We start from the raw sequence: 23606 nt of genomic DNA, 5'->3' as shown, positions 1-23606 counted from the left end.
CTTCTCCTCCTCCTCCTCCTCCTCCTCCTCCGCCGCCGCCGCCTCCTCCTCCTCCTCCTCCTCCTCCTGGCTTTCCCCTCCAGCCTCTGCGCTGTCGTCGTCGTCCTCCTCCGGGGCTTTCTCCGTCACTTCTGAGAGGAGGAAGAGAGCCGGAGGGAGTGAAATGAGGAGGAAGGGTTTCAGGATCCAAATCAGAGTATGAACCAATCCAAACACTAGAGCATCATGTTCTCAGATCCCAAGGCTGCCAAGGCTTGTAGATCAATTTGTTTCATTTAGACCTTTTCCAAAAATGGAACCTGGAGCACCAAGTTAAAAAGCAACGGGAGAGGAAGGACGTTTTAACACGACGTACTGACCTGCTGCTGCAGCGCCCTCAGCAGCCGAGGCCTCGTCCGACTTCTCTTCCTCTCCCCCTGCCGCCGCCCCCTCCCCTTCCTCCTCCTCTTCCTCCTCCTCCTCCTCCTCCCCCTCCTCCTCCTCTGCATCCGCCTGGGGAACATCCACCTTCTTGTATGTGTAGTCATCGTCAGATTTCTTTCTCGGGAGGAAGAGATGAGAGCAATCTGATGAGTTTATCTGACAGACATAACGCGTGGTTCCTTGTGTTGCGAGTGCCGGGACGTGACGGCCCCTCGCCGCCCGTCTCCATGACAAGCTGTGGAATGAGCCCGGGATAATGATCAAGAAAAACATCTGATCACTCAACTCCCGTCACTGGCGCCTGGGGTCCCCTCGCTGCTTCACATTGATGTCGCGTGAGGCAAATCGGTGTGTAAACACACACACCCCACGTGATGCAAACATCACGACCCAAAAAGATCCAACCCGGGCGGCGTAAACAGAGGGGGAAGGAAAAACCGTCTCACCTTTGGCCAGCAGAACAGCACGGCCAGTCCGACGGGCAGACCGACCGTCAGGATGTAGATCACCCACAGCCACGGCCGCTCCTCTGCCGCCATCGTCAGCTGGGTGAACACGCCAGGCTGGAGGGAACAAGGCGCCGTTTAACGGTCAGTACACGCCGTCTCCTCCGCGCTTCTCTTTTTTTTAAACTCAAGCCTGGATTGGCTCACCTCGTTGGCGCTGGCCACCAGTTTTTTGAGGCCCCAGCTGTCAGAGGCCCAGCGGTCCGCCACCTCTTTGTGCGAGGTGATGATGAAGTTGTCAAAATAGATATCTGAGGTCATGGACCACAGCTCCAGGCCCAGGGCCTTGAACGGCCTCATCCTGAATGGCTGGAGGTCCTCGAAGTAGTCTGGGTTGTTGATCTTACGGGGGCTCCACACTCCCTGGTAGAGCAAGAGAACAAGCGCAATTCAATGTGATGTTTTCCTAGGTTTGATTTTCAGCAGCAGGCACTGGGAATCTGATCAAGATTAAGGCGAAGATGAACGGTGCACAACACAGAAACATCCTGGTGAAAAAAAACAAATAAAAAAATGTACTCCCTTCTGCCAGAAAGCTTAAAACTGGGGATACGGTTTGTGTTTCAACAGGACAACAGCCCAGAGCAACCCTGGAGTGGCTTAAAATGAAGGAAAGTCATGTCCTGGAGTGGCCCCGCTCAGAGAAACTCCAGATACAGAGGAACAAGAGTTTTGTATTATGCTGTACTATACATCATCCAGGTGACAAAGAAACCAGGCCCAGCAGATCCAACAGAAGACAGACTGCTGACGTACTTGACATGTTTTTTTTGTTTTGTTTTTTACAAGTTGCCGTTCTTGACATATCAGAGAAACGTTGGACATGTCTGGGATCAGAATTGACGCCAACGCGTTTTTGATGAACTTGCTCATTCTGCAGTTAAATGGTAAGTTCACAGCATTTGAAATAGCACCCGTTCTAGTTCCACACACACACACACACACACACACACACACACACACACACACACACACACACACACACACACACACACACACACACACACACACACACACACACACACACACCTTGCTGTCTATGCACCAGACTTGATCTGCTACATAACATCCAGCTCATTCCGTCGTGGAGGACGGCGAAAAAGTTTAAATATTTGAATTGTGCAAAGACGGGCCGTAAATATTCCTGTACACTCAAACTCGCTCAGCAAGTCTTAAAACTAAATGAGAAGCACTTGTCGCGCTGCTCGTGCCAAGTCCTCACCCGTCAATTAGTTGACGATTGTTAGTTCAGGTTAACAATATCCATTAAAGAAATTTGTTTAAATTTGCATCCCTAACTGACATACTCTTTGGTTTGGAATATGATTGATGGTCTTTACCTGGTAGTTGGGGTTGTCCACCAAGGGGGCCTTCCACTTGCCCTTATACTTGGGGTTGTTCATCATTGGGGCGTTCCACTCCCCGCAACCAGGGGCCATCTCACAGGCTTGGTTAGCAATCTGGGGGGCCTCCCATTCCCCATCCATTTCCTCATCCCTGCAGGAGATAAAAAGTACACAGGTGATGAAAGGGGTTTGAGGATGGACATGGAGGAGAGATGAATAGGCGAGATGATACAATTAAAGGGACAAGGGGTTCAGGGAAGGCTTGGGCAGTTTTACAATTAAATTGTCTATCGGTGATTGGCTCCATTCCATCACGATTGATATTGATGACGGACGATTAAAAATAAATAAAAATAGAAAAACAAATATATATCTGCCGGGAAGAGGGGGAGACAGAGAGAGGGGGCGGAGGCTCTCCCCCCTCTCTGCTCAGAGCTGTTGAGTAACCATTGGTAATCGGATCTCACCTCCCTGCTCTACAGGCCCGTGCAGAGACATTCAAAGGGGCATGTGCCCAAAAAATAATAATAATAATAATAATAAAATAAAAAATGGCACATGGACCCCCAGCTCGGGTTCTAGGCATTTTACCACTCTGGGCAAACGGAGCAGCACGGCGGAGCGCAGGTCACGGGTGCACAGGGGACACGTTCCTCATGAATAGATCTTACCCTGACAACCCACTCCCTCCATGCCCATTCACACTTAAAAAATACCCCAAAAAAAAACCCTGATAAAAAGAGCCTGGGGCATCAAGGGGCAGGTGCTTTTTATTTGAGATCTTTTTAGTTTTGTTCGCTTCCTACATGTATATATGTTTTTTTTTTTTAAATATAAAACACAGCTGAGTGATGGGACTCTCCCATTCAAATAAATAAATAAACAAACATGTGTCCCCACTCTTAGCACAGCGGGGGCGGACACGTCTCCCCCTTGCTCTGCGGCTTAATTTTGTAAAAAGTGGATGTTTTTGTGTAAATGCTTTACTTGTAAATAATAAATCCTGTACTTCTGGAACAGGGAGACTGCATTTGCCACATTAAAATTACGTTCTATGCGATACATTCTCTATACCCACCCCTGATGAAATTGTATATCTGCGATCGCAGATTAGGATTGCCCAAACCTAGTTGAGGGGACGCTTACTTCGTCTGGTGTGTGTACTTCATGCTTACCAGTCATGGGGTTTCTCAGCGCTTGGGTCTGGAATGAACTTTGGCTCCTCATCAAGCCAGCCCTCTGGCTTCATAGCGTCGGGGTCCTCGATTTTAGCCGGCTCCTCCTCGTCCCTTCAACACAAAGGCCATGTTAGCAAGACTAGAAAAGCTCTACGCTTAACACCAGGGATTACACCCTCAGCGAAAACTGCATGTGTGGTGCTTTGCTTACTTTACTTTTTTTCTCTTAAGTTATTAATATAATTCTTATTTAAATTCTGCTGTTATTCATTTCTTTACAGTGATCAAGAGTAGTAGTAGTAGTAGAGTAGTTTGTAGAGCCGACAGACTTGTCAGGGATTCCTCCTGGTGGGAGATCTTGTAACTGATCATGTAGTGTCAAACAACAAGACTGCAAGATTCCCAGTCACAAGACAGAAAGTTGTGTAGTGTGAATAGTGCAGCGATCTGACGATTTTGGAAGTCATGTAGTGGCAGAAGGTGGCATTACATGCATTATATAAAAATATTTAATCAATGATTGTTTCCGTCAACGTGCATCCCTTGAACACTTGCATGCATGATTTTCCATCTATTTGCAGTGAGAGTAGTTCTAACCAGTCCTCTGGCTTGACGGCCTCGGGGTCAGGGAACTTTGCCCTCTCGTCCCAGTCCTCTGGCTTGGAGTCGTTGGGGTCGTCGATCTCCTTGGCCGGGTTGACCGGAGGCACCATGTCATGCAGCAAACTGCCGCGGCTCACGCTGGACTGGTCAATAAACATCTCGTAACTGTTGTCTGGGTTCAGGACTGGGGAGCAGAGAGATTTTTATGGAAAACTATTTTAAACAACCAGACTATAATAATTCCTACGTTTATGGTACTAAAGCCCTTTACGTAAAAGCATCTATTTAATGTAATGACATTCACGTGTATACGTTATGCCTTAAAAACACACGCTCCATCTTTGCTCCAGTCAACCTCTTACCCAAGGTGTAAAGATGGGTCTTCTTGTCAGTGTAGAACTTCTTGAGATCCACATCAGCCCTCTTGGCATGCTTCTCCTCAAAATCCTTGTTCAGAGGATTCTTGTGGTTAAAGATGAAGTGCAGTTTGTAGTCCTCACCACACTTGTCAGGCCCGAACATGATGGTGTAAGGTGTGCGGTCGTGAAACTGCTCCTGTGGTGGCACAACACAAAAGGATGCAGTGTCTCAGTTTATAAAGGCTGTGTCAGCATATCCAGAGAGTAGATAAACAAATTAAATAACCCTGATGAAAAAAAACGTTAAACCCATCAAGAAATATTTTCCTTTCATGCCATCTTTCCTGATCCGAAAAAGTGAACAAACTTTTATATTTCATTGCTATACAACATGTACTGCAGGATGCACATATGTTCACATTTATCTATACTTTAACTATTGAAAGCCTACGAAATACTAGATTTCGCCACCTCAATATTATTTTTATTCTGGAGTTGCAAGGGCTTGTGAGGCGATGGGGCAATATTATAGTTGGTGGAAGGGCTTTTGAAACCAGAAGGAGGGCAAATTTACACAAGTAACTAAACTCTCTCTATAACTGACATTCCATTAAAAGTGTTTTCTGCAGCAGCATTGATTTCACCTGAGACGGGTGACCGGTCCAAGTTGCGTCTGGTGGAGACTAGGTGTAAAAGAACTGCATGCAATGCTACACAGCTCTCACATTGACATTGACTGGGATTCATTCTTAAAAGGTCAATGTGGTGTTAGGATGGTTTGTGCAGCCACACCTGACCTGGATCTAGGTGACTGGGTCAGGGTGGCTACATACCTGTTGCTTGGGCTAACTAGCAACAGGTTAAATCACCCATCCTCACACACACTCAGGATAGGAGCCCTGTCATGACCTGTTCCATCTGCCCCTGGCAAATTCCACCTAGACTCTTCTCTACAATAAACTGGTGTCTACAACCCATTGTCGTCTGTCGCCTGAAAACACCACTTGGGTGGTGTGTGGCAGGCAGAATTATGCAAAACTCACTTTTTTAGTGCGTGTGCACCTACATTTGTGTTTCCGACGGGCCTACTTACACACAGTGAAAAAAAAACAACTGGGTCATTCCTTAACAAGCTTTTTGTTTGAGAAAACATGTCAGGAAACGAGCCGTTCAACATTGCTGCCCTAATACAAGTCACGGGGGAAACCACCCCGCACCCGAGCAACTCCACCCACAGCTGTGGGACCCACTGGCATCAAAGCTAAGAGATAATCATGGGAAGTGCTCTATTGGCTTTGGAGACCAGTACAAATCTTTTAAAAGAAAGAGGGATTAATTCCATCTGTTTGTGACAAACTGCAGACGAGAAAATATAACAATTAAAAACATTTTTCTTCTGTGGAATTCTGTGTGTGTGTGTGTGTGTGTGTGTGTGTGTGTGTGTGTGTGTGTGTGTGTGTGTGTGTGTGTGTGTGTGTGTGTGTGAAAGACCACGTTGGGTTGACAGGCTGCGGGCTGCGGCGCGGGATCCGCTCCCCGTTTCTAGTTCAGATTTTGGTGGATTGACAAGGTGAAATCAGTGAAAGTTAAGAGAGTTAAATAGAGTGAAACCCAAAGGTCATGCTTAAACCCCATTGGCTCACAGAACTTGGGACGGTGGCTCCACCCACTGAAACAGCCCGTTTTCAGACAGGGTGGATTGGATGCATGTTATGCAGGCTGGAATGCATAATCGGAGTGGTATTTTAGCAAAAAATGAATAAATTAAAAAACATGTTTTGGGGACCTAAGAGACCATATATATTAACCTGGTAAAAAGGAGCACAAGTCCAATTTAAAAAGTTATATCTAGGGTTGCCTCCAAATAGTTGACCTAACATTAGTTGATGAGAAGCATCTTAGTCAACCAAGTTTTTACATTGGTCGGTTGGTCGCGGAAAAACAAAACATTTGAGAGCTGCGCCTTGTCAAAGGTAACCCTAAAAGCTATATGGCTGGACACGTGTTTGAAACACTAGAGTGCTTTTAATTACACACACATTTTTACACAAATAAATGTTCACTCTCCTTGCTGGTTGTTCCGACACCTCCAGAAGAATAATAACAGCTTTTTATCACAGCATTTTCCAAAGTCTTTCAAAACGAATGAGCAGGACAAAGTGGTTATATGGAACATACCAGATTTAGACCGTCGGTGTCAGAGATCAGCTTGATGTAAGCGCCACCACAGTCAATGCCATCTTGGAAATTCACCTCATACCTATCAGTTCGAGCAAATTCAGTTCATACGTAGCTTCCGATTAGCCGCACTCAGAGACTCAAAATAAAACCGGAATAGATGCACTTGCGTGGGATGTATGTGAACCTACTGTATAACCAAGGGATCATCCTCAAAGATGAAGGGTTTGTCCAGCAGCGTAGCGATGGCATGGTGCTTGGCGCGGGTCTTGAGCACCAGCCCCTTGTCTCCTGGGACCTTGTTCTCCTTCAGCTGCTCCACGCCCCACTTCCCTGAGGGCCACAAAGAGCCAATGAGCACGACCACACAGACATGTCAACATAATGCAGTTGCCTCTGCTCTTGCATGCATTATGATGTCTGATGGATAGGCACGTGATTGATTGATTATAGATCTAAGGAACAATGTGCTGTTGCTAAATAACATCTGATGGTGTAACGGCAAAGTGTCTGGGAGTCTTGTTCTCTATAACCATTGAACATTCTTCACATGAATCAAGATGCGTGGTCTTATAAATCTATGAAAGGCAGCGAACTGACAAACAGCAACTCACGTGTCTACAAATACATTCTAAAGTACACCAGGTTTGCGGAAAAAAAAAAAAAAACTGTAAAAACTAACCATCATATTTTGCAATGTCATCATCAGCATCCTCCTTAACAGTCTTAGACAGCTGCCATCTGTGGACATGATCAGCAGTGAAAATATATATTTTTATAAAGAAACTTTACATAGAATAATCAGCATTGGGTATAATCAGAATAAATAAAATGCTTCAACATTTTCAAAAATTTCTGAAATTCACTTTAAATAATACTTGATGGTACGCTTGTAATATAATACCTGTCCAGTGACCCATCGTCAAATGTTTCTACAAAGTAGACTTCTCCGGTAGGAACTGGAGTCTTGTAAGTGACCTAAGGGGTCAAAGTGGATGGGAGAGGGCACTTCAAAACTCAGCGGTCAATGTAACATAGTGTTTGTATATGACAGTTCTGCCTTCGAACTGATGCTGACCTGGAAGGAAACATTGGCATCGGCTCCACTCTTGCCGTCCTCCATCTCCCCATCCTCTCTAGCATTGCTCCCCGTCACATCTGAATCCTCTTCCTCATCCACCAGTGCCTCCTCCTCCTCCTCCTCCTCCCCCATCATGGCCATTATCTCGTCCTCATCAAGGCCCTCTGTGTCTGGGAACGAAAAGTCGTCTGCCTCGGGCTCCTGGTTCGCGGCTGCTAATGCCATTAGAGCCAGGGAAGACAGGAGCAGGCAGCACCACAGCCACCCCCTTCTCAGCTTCATCTGCAGGGGGAGGAGAACGTGAAAGATAAAGGATGACGTGGGAGCACGGGGTATATTGAGAAGTGGGGGAAGGGCAGATGTCGGCGGCGGGGGGGGGGGGGGGGGGGGGGGGGGTTAGTGGAGTGTGAGATAAGGGGTCAGAGATGTGGATGGCGGGGGGGGAGGGTGCGGTGCAGGAGGATACAAGCAAGGAGTGAAAATAAAAAAAAGCAGGTGTTGGAAAGAGGAGGATAAAAATAGTGAAGGGGATGGGATAGGAAAAGATAAAAATAGAGAGGACGCAGATATAAAAAGGCCAAAACAGCCAAGGTTGGAGGAGGAGGGATGAAGGCCGGTCAGAATTTTGCGTAACCGTCAACCAGGGACGGTGTTTAAGCAGCCAATTGTATAAATTCACAGTCACATTGTGCCGTTCCCTCCCTCGCCGCGCACGACGCCGACTGAATCCAAACGAACGACGAGTTGGAGAATCGAAACAAATCTCTTTTAATGAGGGAGTCCAAGAACAGAGTCTCAAAACAGAGACAAGCGTTCATCAATACTGGTAGCACACACACACACACACACACACGTCGCTTTCCGAGTGACATGTGAGCTGGAAAGAATTAATACAGCCTTGCAATTTTGATCTTGCAACACAAGCGCTGTAATTTAATAAATGAGTGTCATTTATTAGTGTGCCGCCGCCGCCGCCGCAGGAAAAAAACGCTGATGCACGTGACAAACAATATTGATCTTGATGGAAGCCCCTTTCAGCAAATGTGATGAAAAAGTAAAGATCCTGTCAGTCATTATGAGAAACCGTCTAAAAATAATGACTTAGTATCTCAAAATAATGACATAAGACTCAAAATAATGACCTAATGTTGGTACTACCATTACCTGCTAGTACTACCATTACCTGCTAGTACTACCATTACCTGCTAGTACTGCTACTTTTGTTAGATACTGACTCATTCTTTTGAGAAGGTTTCTCGTTATAATGACCTCAGGATCCTTTTTTCCACCACATTGGTGGAAATGAGCTTGCATAGCATCTTGTATGTAATCCATTCATATTGAAAAACAACCTTCCGGGGATGTTGGCGGTGTGTTTATAATAATGTATCATATCATAACTGACATTTTAAACGCTTGGATGATCCACAGCACCTGCTCCAGCCAACGGCGCCAACGCGACCAACTGACAGCAGCGTGAACCTAACGGACACGCGAGGCAGCGCGACACGGACCACAAACGGCTCTTGGATGTGGGGGAAAAAAAAAACACAAAAAAAACACAGAAACTCTTCAGTTTCGCTTCGCGGGGTCAAAAACGCGAGTGGAACGAGCGCCGCCCGTTCGCCCGCTAACTAGCCTAGCATGCGACTAGCCTAGCATGTAGCCGGCCGTGCTAACGTGACGCCGCCCGTTGACAAGCGGGGGGAGAATGAATGGATGCGCCGAAAACAAACCTTGCTTCGCTCGGCGGCCGCTTCCCTCCTCCGCGGTCAATAACGGGCTTCGCTCCGCGGCGCTCGGCCCGCTTTCGGGAGACGGGGACCGGAGGCCCGACGGATACCACACGCTGGGGAAAAAGAGCCGCTCAACACCGACGCAACCGACGCTCACTGCAGCCACTGTGGAAAGCGCGGCGTCTCCGCACGGCGCGTTACAGCGCGTATCGACTTACGACTATGACGTCACGTCGGGCGCTTCCGACGTCACAGACCCACCGGAAGACGCGTGGTCGCTTCGGAAGTTTTTTGGGGATATAGTGACTGCCTCTGCTGGCGGCCCGCGTAAAAATCTAAACCTTGACGACGTGGGAAGTTTAACGATTATATTAATGTGAGAAATGCACAATATAAACAAAAACGATATATGCTATGACGAAGCTGTCGAAATATAACCCCTGAGAATGCAATTAAAATGCATTGCTTATTTTAATATCACGTATTCTTATTTGGGAGCTTTAATATTTTTGGAAACGTTAATGATTTTGGAAAAAACAAGGCTCGCGTTTTCCTGTCTATTCCTTTTAATGGTTTTACAATACTGTTTCAGTAACTGAAAGTCCCCGCTCAAAAGTGGGCCCCAAGAGAATATCTGTTCTGTCATTGTAGCTTCTATTGGCGCATACACACACACACACACACACACACACATATATATATTTTTTAAGATTTACACTCTGCGGTCCGGAGGAGTGGGCTGCTGGAACACCCAGCGAGCACCAGGTATCGCTGTGGTTTGCGTTTCCAATGGCCCGAGGCCTCAGCTCTTTTTTTTTTCGGCAGAAATCGGAAGACGCTGCGTTCAAATCGGCAGTCGCCCCTTCCGAGCTGCGTGCGTTTGCTTGGAAAGCTCCCGAGGTCTGCGAGTCTACACGGTGTTGTACGTCAAGATAATATACAACTGCAGGGGTGCTTGCAGCGTTTTCCAAGAAAAAAAAAACCCCAAAAAAAAACCCATTCAAAGGGAAAGTTTGTTCATCGTTAAGTCACTGTGATCTCAGCCCTGTTCTCTCGGGAAACTCGCCACCTGAGCGATCTGGCCCGAAATTCCCGCTGGGAATTCTTAAACGGCCGCTTCTACTGCGCTTTCCCGGAGGAGGTCGGATTTTCCCGAGTTCCGTCATCAAAGGGAACGCAGCATTACCCGAGCGCTCGCAAACGAACGGTACCCACATAACGAGATGTGTTTGTCATTTAGCATAAAACAATAATTTAAACCGTTTTTTTTGAGTATCGTAGTAGAAGCACAAATATAAAAATTAATAACTCAACTTTTTTTTTTTTTTTTTTTTAAGTCGTGATTATTGGTAAGGCGTTACATGAGGTACTTCCGGGTTGGAGTTCACGTAATATTGACGGAGGAGACGCGCGGGCGGAGGAGGCTTCAGACCCACATGTTCCAGAATGAAAGACACTCCCCTCTCCAACTGCGAGCGGGAATTCCTGCTCAAAGCCATCCAAGAGAAGAAGGTAGACTCTGCATAACAACCACCCTATCGTTTAGTGCCGTAATTAAAAGCTTGCACGGCTCGGGTCGGCGCTCTGGACAGAACCCTCCTCAAGTCCAACGTCGAGTCGTGTTTACGTCGGTGTCCGTGTTTTGACCGAACAGGTCTCTAGGTTGTGAACGAAACTCAAGTGTTTGCGCGGACAACTTCGCATTAAGAAATGTGCTGGGTACGAGTCACAGATCTACGCTACGGCCCCCCTTGACATCATCTACGTTCATATGACGTCGGCAGAGTCCTTGGTTTTGTGCATGGCACGGTTACCGGGTGGAGAGCTGGACTTCAGGCAGCTTTACTAATAATGATGATGATAATGATGGTAATAATAATGAAAATTATAATAATAAAGGTAAAAATAAAATTAGCAAAACACTGTATTTTTACATTTTTTGTTGTTTTCCAGGGGTCCAGCCGAAAAGACTCGGGAACCCTATTGTTTTTGTTATTATTCTTCTGCCAATATGGCGGGTCAAGTGTCTGGTACTCAGAAACTGTCGAACCCACAGACCCCAATGAATACGATTTGTATTCTGGGCAGTCCACACGCGCTGTAGTCCAAGTTTGATCCACATCAGACTATATTTTTAGGAGAAGTACTGATTGGTCACAGAGAATGGTCGCTGTGTCATCATTGCGCGACACAGGGCATCGTGAGTTCACATCCTTCATTCTGGAAGGGGACCCGGAAGGGGACATGCGGCAGCTGCTCGCCGATCAGATACTGGGTTCGGAGAGTAAGCACCCCGTCTTCGTTGTCCCCGGGGGCTTAAACAAAGGGGAATTTAAGACATGAACTCCCGAAATACAAGCAGTGTATTAGCTGTCCGAGCAGAGAGGAGAACACGGCGGATCATTGCTCCACCACCGTGCACAACGCGTATCACGGCATTCCCTGCGGTGCGCTTGGAAACTCCGACACTCGCACCAGCTTAAGTTATAGTAATGACAGGCCCTGGTTCACTGCCAAACTCACACGGCTTCATTTGAAAAAGGAGGAGGCATTTAAGAATGGCGACGGAAGTGTGTGAAGTGGCAAAATATATGTTTGGCAAGGCGGTTACATACATTTGTATTAGTCCTTACACACGTCACACCGACGAGCCTTGCAATATTTCGTTTTTATTTTTGTTATTATCATATTACAACAGGGCTACTGTTTACATGACCATGTACAATTGTAATGATGTTCCTTGATCATTTATCAGACACTTTATTTACTCATGTACGTTTTGTTACGGCTCATGACTTTTCAGAAATCGTGCAAGATAATTATGTTGAATGATGTGAACTTTCAATGTGTGCTGCCACTGTGCTTACCTATATTTACAGCGTCTGGATGGAAGGCAGACCTATGACTACCGAAACATAAAGATTCAGTTTGGAACCGACTATGGATGCTGCTTTGTCGACCTGGGGAAGACAAAGTGAGCGTTACTCACATTTAGCCACGATTGTATGGAAAGGGTCTTTCTAACTTGTAATAGCTGGAATTCTAATTTAAAACTAAAAAATAGGTGAGATTTTGATCATTTGCTCACTTGAATTGGCCTTGACAGTTACATATGAAATTGACAAACATCCAAGATGCAAAAGAGATCAATTCATTTTTATGAAATTCCTCTCAGATAATGTTCATTCAGGAAGGTTTGGAAATAAGATCTGAGTAGATGTTAAAACAGCATGCCAAACATTCTCTCTGATACACGCATCCAAATAAATAAACACACCTTAAATTATTGTGTAAATACATTACCTATTTAATGTTATTAATGGATTACTCAGTCAAAACATTCTTTATTGGTCAATGCTGTGTTTTCGTCTTTCTCTGTGCAGGGTCATGGCCCAGGTGTCCTGTGATCTGGTGGCTCCTAAAGAGAACCGACCAAATGAGGGAATCATCTTCTTTAATTTAGAGCTGTCACCCATGGCATCGCCAGCATTTGAGTTGGGCAGGTGGGCACTCCCCTTTTAAATTTTTTACCTCTTAAGTACCCTGATTGGCTTTTGAAGTTATTTTTGCTCTGTCATCTTGCACCAAAGTAGACTCTTATGGACGGGCATGGATGGAGTCTACTGTTTCGTCTTTGCCATTATATTACTGTATTAAAGAAATAGAATAACTTTATTTTAATTGCAATCGCCAAGTTGCGGTCTTATCTATTCAGTGTGTCCTTTGGCCGCCTCACACATGTCGTCGCTAAGCTGTTCAGGGACCTCCTTAGTTTTAAAGGGTAATTACTTCATCCTTCATCCCAGACGGATGAAAGACTTAGTGATTTACAATCAATCTACTTAGTTTAAGGAAGTGAAAGGCTAAATTGACATTTGCAGTTGACAAATTGGCTCCAAAGGTCAGTTTGTCGTCCAGGATGATACCCAGGTATCTGCACTGCTCCACCCTCTCATTTGTTTTGCCTCCTGCGGTATGACGTCGCGGTGGTGGCAGATATTTGTCTATGAACATTTATTTTGTTTCCCCCGTTTTCTGAAGGAATTTGACTGAACACCGCTGTCGAAACTGGTTGATGTCCTCGCTAACCGTCCTCTTCTACAGGTCGTCGGAGCTCTTGGTGAAGTTGAACCGGCAGCTGGAGAGATGCCTGAGGAGCTCCAAGTGCATCGATACAGAGTCCCTGTGTGTGGTGTCTGGAGAAAAGGTGGAGGAAAACACACGGCCACACCCTGCGCTGTCGGCGGGAGAGGGAAACCTCGGGCTGATCCGGTCCGTTCACCTCCGCTCGCATTCGGTCGTCATAATGTGGGTTTTTTTTCGGGCCTTTGTTTGTCCTTAGGTCTGGCAGATCAGAGTGGATGTCCACATGCTGAATCACGACGGGAACCTGATGGACGCTGCCAGCGTAGCTGCGATCACCGCTCTCAGTCACTTCAAACGCCCGGATGTCGGTCTCCAAGGCGATGAAGTGATAGTGGTGAGTCACAGGTCTTCTAATGCGCCGGCGACACCGCACAGCGCTTTAGTTTTTGTTAGACCTTTGGGAAACAGTTGTTCAAGTAAAAAAAAAAGATTGTCACATTTTGTTATACTGGTACAATGTGCAGTGAAATGCATGGTGCTGTTTTCCAACAGCTGGCATAGTGGGGGAGCGATTGTAAGAGATAACACACTCCTATATATATAAATATAATCTAAATCCAACAGGTGAGATACAGGATGCAGATAAATACAATGTACAGTGTCAAAAAATGAAATCTGATCAATTCGGTACAACGCAGGTACAACAGGCACAAGATATACGTGATGTGCACCCAAGTACAAAATAAACATACAGTAAATATACAATTTGCACACACCTGAGTCACACGCTGCTGCTTTTCTGCAACTGCTCTTTGAACACACGTTCGCCTGGGTTCTGTAATATGCTACATGTGTGTTCCCTCTCCAGTACAGTCCAGATGAGAGGGACCCCATCCCTCTCAGTGTCTACCACATGCCCATCTGCGTCAGCTTCTCTTTCTTCCAACAGGGGTGAGTTCAGCACACGCATAGCTTGGCATCACAACAAATTTCCAGTCAATGCACAATAATTTATCTTTTGGCATTGGACAAACCCTAGGGTCAAAAAACCCCAGCGTGAGATATATTTTAGATGGAGTCATGTTTGTCTCCATCTTCAAATATACAGTCAGCATTATGTTGCCACACTTTACCTGAATGAAAACCTTTCTCGTGATTTTAACAGTGAACCTTGTGCTTTTTACCTTCGTTAATGCCTGTTTGTTCTTATAAATTCTGCTTTTCTTTTGCTCCTGTTTGCTTCTCGCGTTATTATTTTTTATTTCACTAGATGCCTCCTCTCAGAGGCTCTTCTCAACCTTGGCATTTTCCTTCCTTTTACCCTGCTTCTTAATCAATTTGATTGTTTGATCACTTGACTTGAAATGAACGAGTATGATGGAAGTAACGTGGGAAAAAAGAAGTTTGCCTACGTAGTGTTGCTAACCAAGATGACTAAAGGTTGCATATTTAGCTCATGCAGTGTTAATAATAATAGATGGGCAACACCATTTTTAACCCTTCATAGGCTACTAAAGAAGTAAAATACAGCTTGGGAAATCCCCAAATCCTTATAATTGTTTGAGCTACAGTGACTGGCTGTCGTCTAAACTCTACATCTGAGTTCATGCATTTTCCGCTGAAGGTGCCGTGTGCTGCCCAGGGTTATGGCACGATGAGCTCCTCCTGAATTTATTACGTACTATTGACCTTTTCACACAGGTGCCGCCGCCGGGATTAAAATGTCTTGTTTTGGTTGATTGGATCCTCTCCCCCACTCTCCAGGACCTTCCTCTTGGTGGACCCGTGCGAGCGAGAGGAGCGCGTGATGGACGGCCTGCTGATGATCGCCATGAACAAGCACAGAGAGATTTGCTCCGTTCAGTCCAGCGGGGGCATCATGCTGCTCAAGGAGCAGGTGAAGGACCTGCTCCCTGTGAACCCGTTGCCGTTCATCTGTTGTGTACTGCCAACGGATACACGTATGGTGGGGAGAAATAACCTACAGGGGTGATCCCTAAAATTGTCTGTGCTGGGTGGATCACACTACAAGTCCCCGGGTTCCATTCGAAATGGCAATATGACCAAACCGCCCCAACATCCGGGTTTACACTCTTACAGGTTTCTTCCTTTTCTTGAAGGTTTGCCTTCTGGTCGGTAGATTTGTTTTTTCTGAGCGACTCGGGGAGGTGGGGATATCTTTTCATTGGAGGGTGCTGCTGTTTTTTGTGGACGTTCATCCATGTTGACAGCTTGCTGGCCAACCGGCTACACCGCGTTATCAAATGTACTGCAGCTGCCTTTCACTTCTTGCCTGTGCACAAACATTGAAAGGCTGTTTCTTATAAAGTTACAGCTAAATAAATATGGGATGACTGTCAAATCTTTGGACAATTCCACTTTAATCAAACAAACATCTGTGTTTTTTATTTTTTTTTATTTTCAATTTTTCTTTTTTTTTTTTTTAAGGTTCTAAGATGCAGTAAGATTGCCAGTGTGAAGGTGTCTGAGATCACGGAGCTCATCACCAAAGCTCTGGGGAACGACAAGAAAGTCAGGTGAGTAGTTGAGCCTCATCAAGTTTACCTGGGATTCTTTTTAAATATGCCCACTCAATCCCCAGTCCTCCTTCCAGAAAGGAGGGCGGCAGGTGTGGCTTCGCCGAGTCCATGCCCCAGCAGCGAATCACGGCACTGAAAATGGACGAGACTTCGGTGGAGATGACGGATGTCACGGAACAGGCCAGTGACATTGTCCAGAGAGCTCCGGCGTCCCCCGGAATGTATCCTACCCGAATTAAATCAAAGTTTGATTTGATGCCTAACGTGGATGATCAGTTCGTCTCATCGTTGCAGGAATACATCACGCTCAACAATACAGCAGTCCCCAATTACATACATCAGTTAATATGTCACAGGTGGACATTTCCAGGCTCCGGGAAGGGATTTTAAGCTTATCAACCTGGAATGTCCACTTCTACGCGCAGCTCAATTAAAATGAAAGAATAAAAAAATTTGGGACTTTAAAAAATTTCGAGAGCTAGAAAGATTTTGGGACTTTGAAAAATTTCTGACACCTCCCTGAATCACCCTACACCAGGGTAATCAACTAGCGTTCCCTGAGTTTCACCTGGTGAATGGTAAGCACTTTGCCCTTTGTTTGGGTTTTGGTCGGAGACTAGTCCCAATACATGGAAAGACAAAACACAGTATATCTGTTTCACTATTCTCTACTCTGTTTAATTTTCTACTTTATTTCTACAAGCGCCTTCTCTCCACCTTAAGTGGGTGTGGTGTATCCCCCTGTTCTGTCATCACTGTCAATTCCCTATGAGCCTGTGGACCTTAACTACGTATGGCAGGGTGGCGTCTCCAGTGCTACCCGCCCCAGGCATGGGCCAAGTCGGGGCATGGGGACTGGAGGAGGATGACGAAGAAGAAGAAGATGAAGAAGAGGAGGAGGAAGAGGAGGAGGAGGAACAAGACAGAGAGGAGGAAGGAGATGAAAATGTGAAAATCATTGAAGAAAAGAGAGGCAAGAAGAAGAGAAGCAAGGGTAAAAGAAAAAAAAGAGTCGTTCTGAGGTGGTTTTCTTAGTATTACTCTTTGTGTAAAGTATGAATTGAGTCAAAGTTCATGCTTTCTTTTTTTGCTTTCCTCAAAGGGGATGTGGTCGTGATATCTGACAGCGAAGAAGAGGAGGTGGTCATGCTGTATCCAGGGACAAGTAAATAACACCAAACCACAGCACCGCTGTCGGAATTCCACTTGCGACGTCCACAAGTATTCTGTACAAGCAGTAATATAAACCAGATAAATATGTCCACACAGTTGGTTGTTTATAGTTGAGGGTGTGATGGGGCTGTGTTTTAGGAATTAATTATATGTATTTCTTATAACGAGTTGGATCATAACATTTTGATAATAAAAAAAAATGTAAAAAAAAATGGAATAAATTGGAGCGTCTTTATTGCCGTCTCTGATAAGGTGAGCTGTCGGGTTCTACCTCGAGGTGGCAGCATCACACTAGGAAAGGTAAAATAAGCCCTGACTCCCCGTTCAAGTCTGCGTGTGACGGCAAAAGCGAAATAGTCGCGAGCAAGTTCGAGCGAGGATCGCTGAGGCCTTGCTAGACATAACGATAACATCGAGGCGTTAAGCTTCAGTGCGTGGGTTCTAAAGCAAGAAGTCAAGAAAATGGCGTCGTTCCAATTTGATGTCTGTATTTTATCGTTGTGCACGGTGCGGGGAGTGCGGCGAGATCTGCACGAAGGACATTAAAAAAAAAAAAAGTCAGGTTCCACCGAGATTTGAACTCGGATCGCTGGATTCAGAGTCCAGAGTGCTAACCATTACACCATGGAACCCTCCGTGACAAAGAGCACCAAAAAGCGACGTCTCATACATTTCCGCAAGCGTTGCTGGAAGCGCCGTGAACGCGTCGCGCGGCAGCAGGTCGCACGCGCGCACCGTCCCGCTCGTGCGACCGCAGCAAAATGAAAAACGAACATTTTTAAAAAGGTTGAAAAAACAAAGCGTGGCCAGTACGGGGATCGAACCCGCGACCTTGGCGTTATTAGCACCACGCTCTAACCAACTGAGCTAACCGGCCCGTTGATGCGGGGAAAACCGCGGGAGTAGATAGGGTTGCCCCCAACGGGCCCTTCGGGAGGTGAGTTGGTCCTTGGGAAGGTGAGCTAGCCGACCTTACAGTCGGGGGGGGCGTGACAAACAGCGACGCAGACTTCCCCTCCCTCCCCGCATTCGGGAGATGGAGGCAAACCCCCAAAACGAATGCACCAATCTCCCGCGCAGAACTCCAAAAACGTGCGATAATAGGGAGAGAAACGCCGGCCACACGTCACACGAGCAGCGGCCTCGCCGCGTAGCGGCAGCGGTGCCGAGCATCAGGCGTTTTCACACCAAACAGTTGTGGAGACTCCCTGAGGGGAACGAGGCACTGGGGGAGGTCCCAGGGACCTAGAAACCTCCAGGGCTTCTTTTCTACGTTACATTTAGCAGACGCTTTCTGGTTGTACTCGCGGTGGGAACGATGAAGAGACGTCATCCGACGGGGTTTCAGCGCGACTTCCGCGTTCCTTGTTGTAAATACATTCACAGTAAAAATACAATCTTAATTTATTTAGCACCAGATGCGACTCAGCCCGAGGGACCGTGGGCCGACGTCAGGACCAATCACCGTGCACCTACGTCCCTGAAGGTTCCTCTTGTGGCGCTGAGCCCCTGCAGCGGAGCGAGAGGTATATAAAACAAATAAAAAGTCGCTCACAAGGGCACTCCTTCCTAGTTCTTGTGATGTGTACACAAAGAACAAGGGACGGTTCCTCCGAAAGAGATGTGGAAGAGTTTGTGCGAACACATGACTCGGTCCCAACTGCGAAAACGGTTATTGTCTCAACGGCTCATTGCCACGCCCTGACCACCAGACATTGTTTACCGTCAGACAGGCGCGCGGCGTGTCACTGCGTCGACAATGGGTGGAGGCTTTACTTATCCAAACAGTTCAAATACTGGTCCTTCAATCATGCTTTTTTTTTTCCGACACCAACTTTTTTTCTTTTATCCGGAAATTCTCCTTCCCTTGCCGCACAGAACATTTGTTTTACATTTGTTTCCCCCGAAATTGAGGAGGTAAACTACTTGGGTATTGAAATTTGGTATTGAACGACAAAACGCTTTGATAATGGGTTGCACACGCAAACCTCCAAATTTGGAGACCCCGTCCCCTGGTTCGGACGGGTGCAGGTGAGCGACTGGGTGTCTTGATACTCGGCCGTCAGCTCCAGATGCGCAGCTCTGACTCGTGACCCGCGCGTCGGAGCGGCGCCGATTGGCCGAGGGGCTTCCTTCTGAGCCCGCCCCCCCAGGTGCAGCGGCCGGGGCTTTGAAGCCAACTCGACATAGAGGTCAACCCGTGCAATTACAACCGCGTCCGACAGGCGCCAACAAAAGCGTTTTTCCCCCCTCCCCGCACACAATCATGGGAACAGGACCGGCTGTAAAACGGTAGAGATATATAGATTTCTTTTTATTTTTATTTTTTTGGAGTGTCACAAACCCCCCGCGAAATGACTCGCTTCACTGGCGGAAATTGCTGAAGTCCGTCCCGAGCTCTGGGACTCGGTGACTCGAAAGCCCAACTCTCATTAGTGAGTGACTCATACAATCTGGAGTCAGTAAAAAAGAGTGGAACCTCCCATCACTATAAATTAGAGTGTGACTTTGTAATCCTATTTTCTAACCTCCCCCCCTTAACCACATGGGTTTTGTCAAAGCAAGAATGCAGATAAAGTACAGTGAGTGCAGCTGTGTAATGTACTGTCTTTCTCTCTCTGTCTGGCGCTCTCTCTCACTGTCTCACTCTCTCTCTAAATCTCTGTGTCCCTGTCTGTCTCTCTCTCTCTCTCTCTGTCTCACTCTCTCTCTGTATCTGTGTCCCTGTCTCTCTCTGTCGCTCTGTCTCTATCTCTCTCTCTCTGTCGCACTCTCTCTCTGTATCTCTGTGTCCCTGTCTCTCTCTGTTGCTCTGTCTCTCTGTCTCACTCTCTCTCTGTGTCCGTGTCTCTCTCTCTCTCTCTCACTCTCTCTCTCTGTCTCACTCTCTCTCTGTATCTCTGTGTCCCTGTCTCTCTCTCTCTCTCTCTCTCTCTCTCTCTCACGCACATGTGGCTCGCCCAGTGGAAAAGTACTGGAGAAAGTAGATATGGCGCCGCGTGGTGCTCCTCATTACCTCGTTGCTAAATAGGTGTGTCTGTCAACAGTGTGCGACTGGCTCCGGGCGCGGAGATGCAGATTCTCCACGATTCCGCTGCGGCCGCGCGATATCGAAATATCAAAACTACAGGCGCCCGCCGACCACCGTCTGAGAGAGCGGACCGTCAGAGCAACGAAGACAGTGAGCAGCACCCCCCCCCAAAAAAGAACTTAATCTGCGAGCAAAACAAGATCCACGATTCACCCGTCCAACGAGTTTTGTCAACAGGAAAGCCAAGCCGCCCTTGCACCTGTGGCTTTGCATTTGCTGTCATCCATTTAAATGGTGACCCCCCCCATGCAGCACTCATCCCAGACGGCAAGGTCACGACTGAGTGTTTATCGTCTTGGTTTCAAATATGAAAGAAGGTCACACTTGTTTTTTTTCAAAAGGCCCATTCGAACCATTTCAACATCAGCTTTTATATACGTCATGCCGCGATCTGACACGCGTCGCGGCGAGCGCATGGATCGATTGATAAACCCCCCCCCGTGCATGATGTTTACCTGATGGAGAACGTAACGGAAGAGCCGGGCGGGGATGAGGAGCAAGACGGCTTCGCCCTCCAATGATGAGCGGGGCGGTGTGATTGCACACAGCTGGGGCAAAAAGGCGAAAGAACCAATAAAAAGGGGTTTGGTGCTGCCTGTGCCTGGTGCTTTCAAGTGTGTGAACAGCCAAGGTAGAAGAACCACAAATCAATCTCTCTATCTCTCTATCTGTATATATTTTTTAAACGGATAATGTTTTTGTCGCGTACATGTGTTTATTTTGCGTCGCCGTGTCTAAAACCTCAGAACTGTGTCCTAACCGAGCTGTTGCTTCCGCTTGTTAGTTTCCTCTTCAGATGTGGGTTTTTTTTTTTGTTTTTTTCTTTTCTCCTCTCTCCTTTAGACTGTGTGATAAGCGATGGCGGACAAACCAGACATCAGTGAGATCACTCAGTTTGATAAGACCAAGCTGAAGAAGATCGAGACGGAGGAGAAGAATTCTTTACCCACCAAAGAGAGTGAGTGTCGAGCGGGTCTGACGTGACTGGGCAGAGTTGAAATCCCGTGTTTGACTTGTAGTATTTATTTTGGAGCATGTTCTGGTGTTTACCATTTCTAGTGTCTGTAAGTATTAACGATGAAGCCCCTCAGTGCTTACCTTGAGATGCTCTCTATTCTCTGCCGTCCCCTTCTTGCTGCTGGAACAATGTAAATTTCCCCGTGTGGGACTAAAAGCTTTTATCTTATCTCTGAAACTCGGCGGTGGACTGATGTTTCGGCCCGTGTCTCTGCTGTGCTCAGGATGTTTTGCGTACTGCAGGTTACTGAGCAGATGCATGTGCGACGATATAAGAGGACCATGTGAGTGACTCTAAAAGTTGGTCACGTTTTAAACAAAGACAAACTCTTTTTTTTTTTTTCTTCTAAAAGTACAGCGACAAATCGGTGCGCTATCCAAAAATATCCGCCTCCAGTAATCCTTGTGACCTCACTGACTTTGGGATTCATTGGTGCCTGCCTGCCTACCTTACTTTTCAATGACTTGTTCCACAGCCATTGACCAAGAGAAGGAAGGGCAGTCTTGAAAGCCGTTGGCCCCGTGCAGCCCGAGGCGTCCTCCCCGCTGCAGACCTGTACCTCGGCGCTGAAGAACTGTTCTTAAGTACAAATGTGACAATAAAGAACTTAACATGACTGACGTCTACCCTACAATGCCTTTTTTTTTTTAACTGGTGCGTTTCTTTTTGGGTTTTCACTTTCATGAACCTTAAATGACCGCCGTGGCTGGCACACATACCCAAAACTGGTATTTATTGCTTTACGTCAGTCTATGGAAGGCCATTGCTGCCACGTACAAAGAATCTAGTATTTCAACTACAATCTGGTAATTGTGGCTAAATTGAAGTCATTTCTCATGCGTTGAATTAAGACTTCCTATTTGGGGGGAGAGACTAGGCTACAGTAGCCTGCTGCGCTCTAAACTACGTTTGTATTGCTTTGGCCAAGCAAGGCGTGGCAGTGCCGCTCCCGCATGAACGCGCCTGCGCAGTGGGCCGCGACAATCCCTGCTGGGCCAGTAGAAACAAGTGAGACGAACGGGAAGCGTCTGCAATATGGAATTTTTTTTTAACTGGTTGAATTCTCCGACCTCTACAGCCTTTAAGGATTAAGTGCGACCTCGAGGGGAAACTCCTGTCATGGAGACTTGTTTCCTAACAAGTAGGCAGAGCAGGGGTGCTTAAATACAGTGGAGATGAGCGATTGTGTAAATAGTGTGACCAGATGGCACCAAATCTGGGATAAAGAGCGTTTGTGTGGGACACGTTACCGACGCATTCTGAGAAGTTTGACAACCAACGCAGCCCTGTGATGACAGCCTTCCCAAGCTTTCTTCACCATCATTGGATATATGCCAGATTTTTTGGGAACATGTTCTGCAGTAGTTTAGCTTCTGTAAACTAGAGCCAATCAAAATGTGAGATGTTGTTTCAATATGTTGGACGGGGGACAAGGGATAAAACTTGCTGCAGTGCAACAGTGAGAGGGACGCCCGGTCACCTTAAATATGACCCACGGCCAAAAAATATTATCTACAAGATACTGTATGATTGACTATTCCCTGTCAGTCATTAAAATATATGGTTGTGTGAAGGCATTTCCTGTGATGTTATTGTAATAACTGCAGGCAGCAATACATGGGGTCCAGTTTATTTGTTTTAGGTGCGTTAGTTTTTTAGTTTCTGTTAAATGCATCCCAATTTACTAAACTTACAAACATCACTGAGTTATGTATGTCCAGAGTACTTTTTCTTTTGAATATTGTGAACTGGATTTTTATTTTTATTTATTTTTTATTAGGGGGACTGGATTTTTAGATAATGGCTTCTTTATTGTCTTTCTTTATTCTTTATTGGCAATTTTTTTGACATCTGCAACAATAACAAAAACAACTTTTGTAATTACTTTTCATAATGAATATTTTATTTTATAAATATGATTACATGTTTGTAATTACTGCTTTGTTATTTTCTTCTTCGCGCTGGATCTTGAACGCATCACTCAGTCACACATACCAGTCGATTCGACTCAACGTGGACACAGGTTTTTGTGGTCTGTTGTTCTTCCTATTTTTTATTAATTCGGCAAAGTAATGGGGACCACTGAGATAAAATAGCAATGGAACAGATCCGCAGACATCTACCAGGTGAGAAGGTACATACATATACATGTAAACACATAGTTTGTAATGTCGAACCACGACAGAGCGACGGTGTCTACACTGCACACTACACACGGCGCGAATGAACATTCTGAATCTGAACCTGCCCATTTACAGTATTGTAAATAGGATGATGACATCATAAAG

At 46.2% G+C, this 23606-nt stretch overlaps 3 protein-coding genes across 3 annotated transcripts; 2 read left to right on the top strand and 1 right to left on the bottom strand.

Annotated features, from left to right (window-relative positions):
• Window positions 1-215: 215 nt before the first annotated feature.
• Window positions 216-9618, bottom strand: clgn (calmegin; the record flags this gene model as incomplete). Its single annotated transcript, XM_079998919.1, has 14 exons — window positions 9411-9618; window positions 7672-7956; window positions 7498-7571; window positions 7276-7334; window positions 6785-6926; window positions 6594-6675; window positions 4419-4611; window positions 4051-4240; window positions 3451-3564; window positions 2270-2426; window positions 1077-1292; window positions 870-986; window positions 360-537; window positions 216-253 (listed from the first exon to the last, which is right to left on the bottom strand). The coding sequence occupies exons 2-14, from the start codon at window positions 7954-7956 to the stop codon at window positions 216-218; spliced, it is 1845 nt and encodes a 614-aa protein (XP_079855045.1). The 5' UTR covers window positions 9411-9618.
• Window positions 9619-10798: 1180 nt separating this feature from the next.
• On the top strand, window positions 10799-17404 carry exosc9 (exosome component 9). Its single transcript, XM_079999825.1, has 11 exons — window positions 10799-10922; window positions 12290-12384; window positions 12794-12913; window positions 13515-13617; window positions 13753-13890; window positions 14365-14447; window positions 15261-15393; window positions 15945-16033; window positions 16111-16257; window positions 16837-17030; window positions 17139-17404. The coding sequence occupies exons 1-11, from the start codon at window positions 10857-10859 to the stop codon at window positions 17207-17209; spliced, it is 1239 nt and encodes a 412-aa protein (XP_079855951.1). The 5' UTR covers window positions 10799-10856; the 3' UTR covers window positions 17210-17404.
• Window positions 17405-21158: 3754 nt separating this feature from the next.
• On the top strand, window positions 21159-21568 carry LOC307229045 (thymosin beta-b-like; the record flags this gene model as incomplete). Its single annotated transcript, XM_079998918.1, has 2 exons — window positions 21159-21258; window positions 21561-21568. 2 exons carry the CDS (start codon window positions 21159-21161, stop codon window positions 21566-21568), a joined length of 108 nt encoding a protein of 35 aa, XP_079855044.1.
• Window positions 21569-23606: the final 2038 nt, after the last annotated feature.

Source organism: Zeus faber (assembly GCF_960531495.2).
Source record: "Zeus faber genome assembly, chromosome: 4".
NCBI classification, from domain to species: Eukaryota; Metazoa; Chordata; class Actinopteri; order Zeiformes; family Zeidae; genus Zeus; species Zeus faber.
The sequence above is the reverse complement of the archived record's forward strand: the minus strand, read 5'-3'. Positions and strand labels throughout refer to the sequence as shown.